The sequence below is a fragment of the Chlamydotis macqueenii genome, chromosome W, assembly GCF_036417535.1.
Source record: "Chlamydotis macqueenii isolate bChlMac1 chromosome W, bChlMac1.mat, whole genome shotgun sequence".
Lineage (NCBI taxonomy): Eukaryota > Metazoa > Chordata > Aves > Otidiformes > Otididae > Chlamydotis > Chlamydotis macqueenii.
The window spans coordinates 36,549,603-36,557,016 of record NC_141592.1 but is presented as its reverse complement, the minus strand read 5'-3'; the positions used below and the strand labels follow the sequence as shown (position 1 = coordinate 36,557,016).

General features: G+C 43.9%; 1 protein-coding gene across 1 annotated transcript in view; it reads right to left on the bottom strand.

Annotated features, from left to right (window-relative positions):
• Positions 1-5,160: 5,160 nt before the first annotated feature.
• The window catches only part of LOC147596669 (nuclear cap-binding protein subunit 1-like), a 126,172-nt gene continuing 123,918 nt past the window's right edge, over positions 5,161-7,414 (bottom strand). The window contains exon 23 of the mRNA XM_086769722.1: positions 5,161-6,076. Coding sequence (XP_086625848.1) covers positions 5,963-6,076 — 114 coding nt within the window. The 3' untranslated portion in view covers positions 5,161-5,962. The remainder of the gene's footprint in view (positions 6,077-7,414) is intronic.

The window sequence follows — 7,414 nt, the reverse complement described above, 5'->3', positions numbered from 1 at the left end:
TCTGAGGTGTGTCCGCCTGAGCTGACTGTGAAGAATTTTTTTGTGAGAGGAACAACTGCTGACACCAAGGTCAGTGAAGAAGGAGGGAGAGGAGTAATGTAGCTCCTGGCAGAGATTCCCCTGCAGCCCGTGGTGAAGACCACGGTGAGGCAGGCTGTCCCCCTGCAGCCCATGGAAGCCCACGGTGGAGCAGAAATCCACCTGGAGCCCGTGGAGGACCCCATGCCGGGGCAGACAGATGCCTGAAGGAGGCTGTGACCCGTAGAGGGCCCACGCTGGGACAGTCTGTTCCTGAGGAACTGTACCCTGTGGAAAAATGACGTTTCATCAAGGACTGTAGCCCGTGGGAGGGATCCCATGCTGGAGCAGGGGAGGAATGTAAGGAGTTCTTCCCTCAAGGAGGAAGGAGCGGCAGAAAAGATACATGTGATGAACTGACCATAACCCCTATTCCCTCTTCCCCTTTGTGCCACTCAGCGGGGGGGAAGGAGGTAGAGATAATTGAAAATGAAGTTAAGCCCAGGAAAAGGGAGGGGTGGGGAGGAGTTACTTTCTTATCTTTCTCATTATCCTGCTTTTGGTTTTAATAATAAATGAATAGTTTTCCCCAAGTCGAGTCTGTTGTGCCTGTAATGGTAACTTTAAGGATCTCTCCCTGTCCTTATCTCAAACCTTCGAGTCTTTTTTTTCTTATATTACCCCTCTCCCTATTCCCTCGGAGGGTGGGGGGAGTGAGAGAGAGACTGCGTCGCTTGGTCCCAAGCGGGGCTAAACTACGACACCATGTTTCTGGTTTTAGTCAGCTGGCGCATTCTCTATATTCCTTGCAGTGCAAACATTCCACCTGGGACTGGAATGTGAGTCATCAACAGGCCCTAATCGTTCTCCTAAAAAGTATTCAACAGTATCAGTACCTGGGACCTTATTATTGCTGAGTGTGACGTCATATGGTATGGAATATTCCTTTGGTGAGTTTGGGTCAGCTGTCCTGGCTGTGTCCCCTCCCAAGATCGTGTTCACCCCTAGCCTTCTTGCCTTTGGATGGAGGTGGAGTTGGTGAGAAAGCTTTGACACTGTGCAAGCACTGTTCAGTAATAGCCAAAACATTGGTGTGTTATCAATACTGTTTTAGCCACAAGTGCAAAGCACAGCACCATATAGGCTACTATGAAGAAAGTGAATTCCATCCCAGCCAGCCCACGTACAACCCATAATAACTGAATCAGACAAGTTGCACTTCAAGAACCATCATTTTCATGCCTGGGCAGATAAACACGAAGTAAGGTGGGCATTCCACTACCCTTGCAACCCATGGGTCAATGACTTAGTGGAGTGGATGAATAGGTTGCTAAAGGCTGAACTTCCTGCTTCGGGAAATAACCTCTCCTCAGCAACACTGGGATATGTTATTACCCCAAGTAGCTGCCCTCTTGAACTATTGGAGAGGACTAATAGGTAGCCCCATAAAACTCACGTATTAGCCCATTCCACACTCAGAAAAATTGTCTTTACACTCCATGGAAACCTTGACACCTTCACAAGCTCTCATAAGGACTATTGTGTGAGCACGTATTCCCCCTACCAACATCAGCACCACAGCTCTAAATATGAGTTTACTATGACCAAATTTGTATGAAGGAATTCTGGAAGAAGGAACTCAAATAACATAACCTGCCACCTGGCTTGTAGCCTAGACAGGATGCATTTTGTTATTTTTCTTACAGATTGTGTCCTTTGACATCCTGCTACTCTGAAGAAGAAATCCCAGTTTCCCATGCCTCTTGATTCACTAAATTTACAGGACAAATGGGACAACCTGGCTCATGGAATCTCACTACTTTAATATTGGTAGGAGGAAAACCCCACACTTCCCCCAGACCCTTCTTTGAGACAATATTATACCTCCATACCTCAAGGGCAGAATGTCACAGTTAATTGTGGGATTGTAAACAATATAATGGGGGACACTCCTATATCAGTTAATGGATCAATCTATCAGCAGACCAACAATCAGCGTGTCATGTGCCTACTACATCAATCCTTTTGGTAGTTTGACTCTTGTACTTTCTCACTTGTTGCCACTGTGTGCCTTTGGGCTAAGGCTCCAATCACTCTCTCTTTTAAGTTTAATGTTATTCCCTTGTCTCTGAGTTCCTCTCCTACTTCTCTTCTCAAACTCACCACAACCATCCCTCATCCCTCCAACTATCCTTCCCAATTCGCCCTTGGCTTCATCCCCCATTATTACCAAAGTAGATCCCTATGTGCTTTGGAAAAAATCATGCAACAACTACTTTTGGCTCATAACTGGTCCTTAAAATGGGTAGAGTTGACACTGTTAACCAATGTATCCATACTGAACCCACAGCATGCCCCTTTCTCATCTACCACTTATGAGGGATGGCTAGCCTGGCTCCGTAGGTGTACCCTACCTCAGTCAAACTTATGCCCATGTAGAGACCTTACGGGCTATCTGAGGACAGTATTGATGCAGGAGTCCTGACCAAGAAGCTAGATGCAATGACTACTTCACTGCGAAACCTTCACATTCTCTTACAATCATCACTACTTGTGTTGGAATGGGACAGTGGTTGACTGCAAACACTTCCCCTTTATGGGCACGTCTAAATCATGGTGACTATGTTGTTATTAAATGGCTTAGGGGTAACCCAAGGGAATGTTTCCTTGGCTTTGAACTGCCTTTAAGTCCAGCTATATCTCCAAGTTGCAGTAGCTGGAACCTTCTCTTAAGAGAAGGTGCCAGTGGAATTCTACCTGCTGAAATTTGTAAGGATGTTTAGGATAATGCCACCAACATCGAATAACACCTACAAGCCTGTTGGCGCTTGGTAAACTTTACTTATGATGCAAATGTAGACTTAGCTGTTGTCTACGTATCAACTATATGAGATGTTACTATTGAATTAATCTATCCCCTCATATCTCTGAGTTTACACCAAGCCGGATCTGTGATCTATCCCATGGATCATTGTCAATGGGCCCAGCAGAGAATGAAAAGATGGCAATCAGTAGACATTGAAGCTTGCATCCCTGAGCCAGGTCTGGGGTTTGTGTGTGAAGCAAATTCCTTTAGAACCTTTGATACGTGCTTTAATTCCCCTAGTGGAGTCTGTCATTTCTCAGTGCACCCCAATGAACATGCTGACACAATACTCATGTATGCCGGGAATGGCTGTGTATGCTTACAAACTTCATGCCCTTTTGAATATATTGACTCTATGTATAACTATACTTTATCTAAAAGTATTCATCTATGTATCTGTAACTTTACTACCCTATCTGGATGTGATTTTAACTATACTGCCCCAATTATCACTTATCAAGTACTGTCAGCTAATTACCCTCTACCACCACATCACCTCTACCCCAATAGGTATGAAATTATCTCTAACTGAATAGCATTTGGAACACAAAAACTTACACCAACTATTGAAACAGGCAAAGGAGTAGGCACAATAAACTTTAATAACCATCCACCATGATACCACATAGGTACCCTTGACCTCTGATGGAATTCAAATTTTGTGTAAGTATAACATACTTGCTGCCTGTGTGGAAGGCACTGTTAATGTGTCTATCTCAACCTCCTGTCTATGCTCGTTTGAGAAGCTCCCACCTGGAGTACTGCATCCAGCTCTGGAGCCCTCAGCACAGGAAAGACATGGACCTGTCGGAGCGAGTCCAGAGGAGGGTCGTGAAAATGGTCAGAGGGCTGGAGCACCTCTCCTATGAAGAAAGGCTGAGAGAGTTGGGGTGGTTCATGCTGGAGAAGAGAAGGCTCCGGGGACACCTTATCACAGCCCTTCAGTACCTAAAGGGGGCTTATAGGAAAGATGGGGAGAAACTTTTTAGCAGGGCCTGTAACAATAGGACAAGGGGTAATGGCTTTAAACTAAAAGAGGGTAGATTTAGACTAGATATAAGGAAGAACTTTTTTACAATGAGGGTGGTGAAGCACTGGAACAGGTTGCCCAGGGAGGTGGTGGATGCCCCATCCCTGGAAACATTCAAGGCCAGGTTGGACAGGGCTCTGAGCAACCTGATCTAGTTGGAGATGTCCCTGTCCATTGCAGGGGGGTTGGACTAAATGACCTTTAAAGGTCCCTTCCAAGCCAAACCATTCTATGATTCTAAGATGTGCCCAATCGCTACAAACCACACAAAAGCTTTACATCTATGCTCAAGCAATTAATTTTTGCCTTTTGCACTTGAGTATCAGTCCAATTGATTAATGTAGGAATGAAAGTGATTATGCATTATTTGGTACTTATTTGAGGGGGAAAAAACAATCACTATAGAACAAAATCCTTCAAAGTTCACCATTTTCTACTTCAAGTACTGAGTATCAACACTTATCTGACAGAGACTGTAAACAGCTTGTAAATACACCAGAATTACTGCAGAGAGCTGAGCACTTAAGATAATGTCTCCACCCTGCCTTTCTTATTGCTTGCTCTGATACCAACCACCTTAGTGCTTACATAAGTAACGTTATTTGCATAACTCAAACTTATCAAACAAAAGATAAGGGTACTACATTTCCAGGTTGTACATGTCCTCAATTAAGTTTCTTGCAAAGTCCCAACTAATTCAGCTCTAAAAAGTTATTTGAAAGTGTGGGAGCCAGACACTGCCTTTACATTTAGAGATTAAAAAAACAAGCAGATTCAACTGACATGGAGCAGTTGTTACTGAATCACAGGAGATGGGCACTTGGTTTATCCACAATCAACATCAAAAAAGGTTTTAGCATCATTGCTGACCCATAGGTCCAATCCAGTGCAAGCTCAGCTGCCCAAGGAGTTACAAGCTAAAACAAAATATCAGGACAAACATCCTCTGGAATGTGTGTGCACGGTGTCCAAAGTTTATGTACTTTGCAGTACTGAAGTGGAAACTCTGCCCCATTCAGGACAGATTGCCTCTGATTGGTCTCCTTTATTTACTAGCTGGGACCAGTGTTTTTTCAGACACACTAGGAAAAGAATCAGAGTCTTCAAAAATTGTTCATGAAATCTCTCTACTGACTGTTTGCAGCTACTGTAATAATACACCAGACAATACATTTAAAAAACATATTTCAATTGTTTGTCAACCATGTGTGGCAGTAAATCACGGACTCCGTGGATGGTGTTCCAGAGACCTTTATTGTTAGTCAGCATTAGTCTTTTATAGTCTACCTAAGTTACACGCAAAGTGCACACACTCAATCATCTAATTTGATTGGTAGCCATATACTGTTCACGCGCCTTATGCTTCATTTGGATTGGTAATAGGTTTTTGGTTGTCTTTACTATTTTTGCCTTTGGTATTTCCTTATCTTGTTCTAGTTGCTGTTTTTTGTTATTGAGCAAGTGGTGTTCAAGGACATAGCTCAAATTCGTCAATATCAAACAGCTGCGCTGCACTCTCTGCCTCCACAACCATGTTCTTTCAAACTGTGATAATCTAGTCAGTTTGACAGAGAAACCCACACGCTCTAGACTATTTTGAAAGCTCAGTGTTTCACATGTCCAGAGTTACTGCTCACCGAGGAGGTGCATTTCTGCCACATCCACAAATCCTGTTTCACATTTCTGCAATTTATTTACTTTAACAAACAGAGGTAACCAATTCCGTAATTTTTTGACCTATTTGTTATTGTCATATAAATGACAGAGGGAAGAAGCAAAAATACTATCATGAAGTAAAGATTCAAACCAAATTAAAGACAAATTAAAAGAGTACATACATTATTCCACACCAATCCTCTATCAGTCATAGCTAATAAGACTTATGATGCTAAACCAGTTACTATTAGAGTACTATATTGCTTTATATAGGAACACATGAAAGTCATTTTGAATTAAAGAGTTTCCTCTTTCCCCATGGTGAGCTTCTCTCATTAAAGAAAAATGGTTTTAAGTCTTGCAGATGACTGATTTTCAACACATGAAAATCCTCAGGCCTGTAGGGCACAAAATTGCTGAAATACAGCCAGTATGTGATGGTCCAGTTCAGCTGTAAACAAGAGGTTCTCCAGGGTCACCATGTACTGCTGAATTATCTGGTGATGCTGCAGATAAAAAGATAAACCTTTGTGGTTTTCATTCATATTCATACACAAGAACAGGCAGAAGAGTCAAGACATATTGTATCACAGATCAAATGTTTTCACCAGAACTAACAAGCACATCTACTTTACACAACACATTAATCTGTTGACTGCAAGAATGGAGCGTACATTGAAATTCTGTTTTGAGAAGTACTGGGTTCCCTGTAGCCACTCAATTCTAATCCTGATTCTGAATAGTGTATAGAGTCAACTGCACAGATATGCTAGAACTCAGGACATTTGCTTTAGCATTAAGTCATTTTTATGATCAGGGTAGAGACTAACCCATAGAGGGAATTATGCCATTAATCTCATGCAATTTCCCGTCCTCTAACACAATTTATGTTAATGTAAACACAAATAATTTTCTATTACTCGGGCTGCTGCTTTCAGGCAGTTACTTAACTAGCCTTTTACATCTGTTTCCAGATTTAATACAGAGCCAAGAGTTCCAAACTATATTTTAAATAGCTGTTCATTATAATCAGACACATAAATTTAAAATATTTTCATCCCCTTGTTAGGCACTTATTTTGGTGTCCTGGTTTTATTTAGTTAAGGTGGCAGCCTCCGTAAGAAGCTGCTAGAAGTTGTTTTCCTTTCGTCTAGTGGACTCGGCCGGGCCTAGGGTGGACCCGCTGCTGGCCAGAGCCGAGCCAACTGGTAGCAGAATGTTCCCTGATAACGCCTCTGCGATAACGTATTTAAGAATTGGGAAATCAGGAAAAAAAAAAAAAAGAAGATGTGAAGAAGCTGAGCTGGGGCAGAGAGGGGGAGGCGTGAGCCTTGCAGGCCTTGCGGGCCTCACCCTCTGGCCTCCCGCCAGGCGGCCGACTGGGCCCAACTCGGCCCAGCCTGGCTGCAAGAAGTGGAGAGAGGAGATGTGAAGAGAACCTGAGAGGTGTCTGCCTGCCTGTTGTGAAGAATTTCTGGTGAGAGGAACAACTGCTGACACCAAGGTCAGTGAAGAAGGAGGGGGAGGAGTAATGCTGCTCCTGGCCAAGATTCCCCTGCAGCCTGTGGTGCAGCCCATGGTGAAGCAGGCTGTCCCCCTGCAGCCCATGGAGGGTCCACGGAGGAGCAGAGATCCACCTGCAGCCTGTGGAGGACCCCATGCCGGGGCAGGTGGATGCCTGAAGGAGGCTGTGGCCCGTGGAGGGTCCGTGCTTGGGCAGCCGTGGAAAAAAATTACCCACGCCGGAGCAGTTCATCAAGGACCGTAGCCCGTGGGAGGGACCCCATGCTGGAGCAGGGGAGGAATGTGAGGAGTTTTTCCCCCGAGGAGGAAGGAGCGGTGTA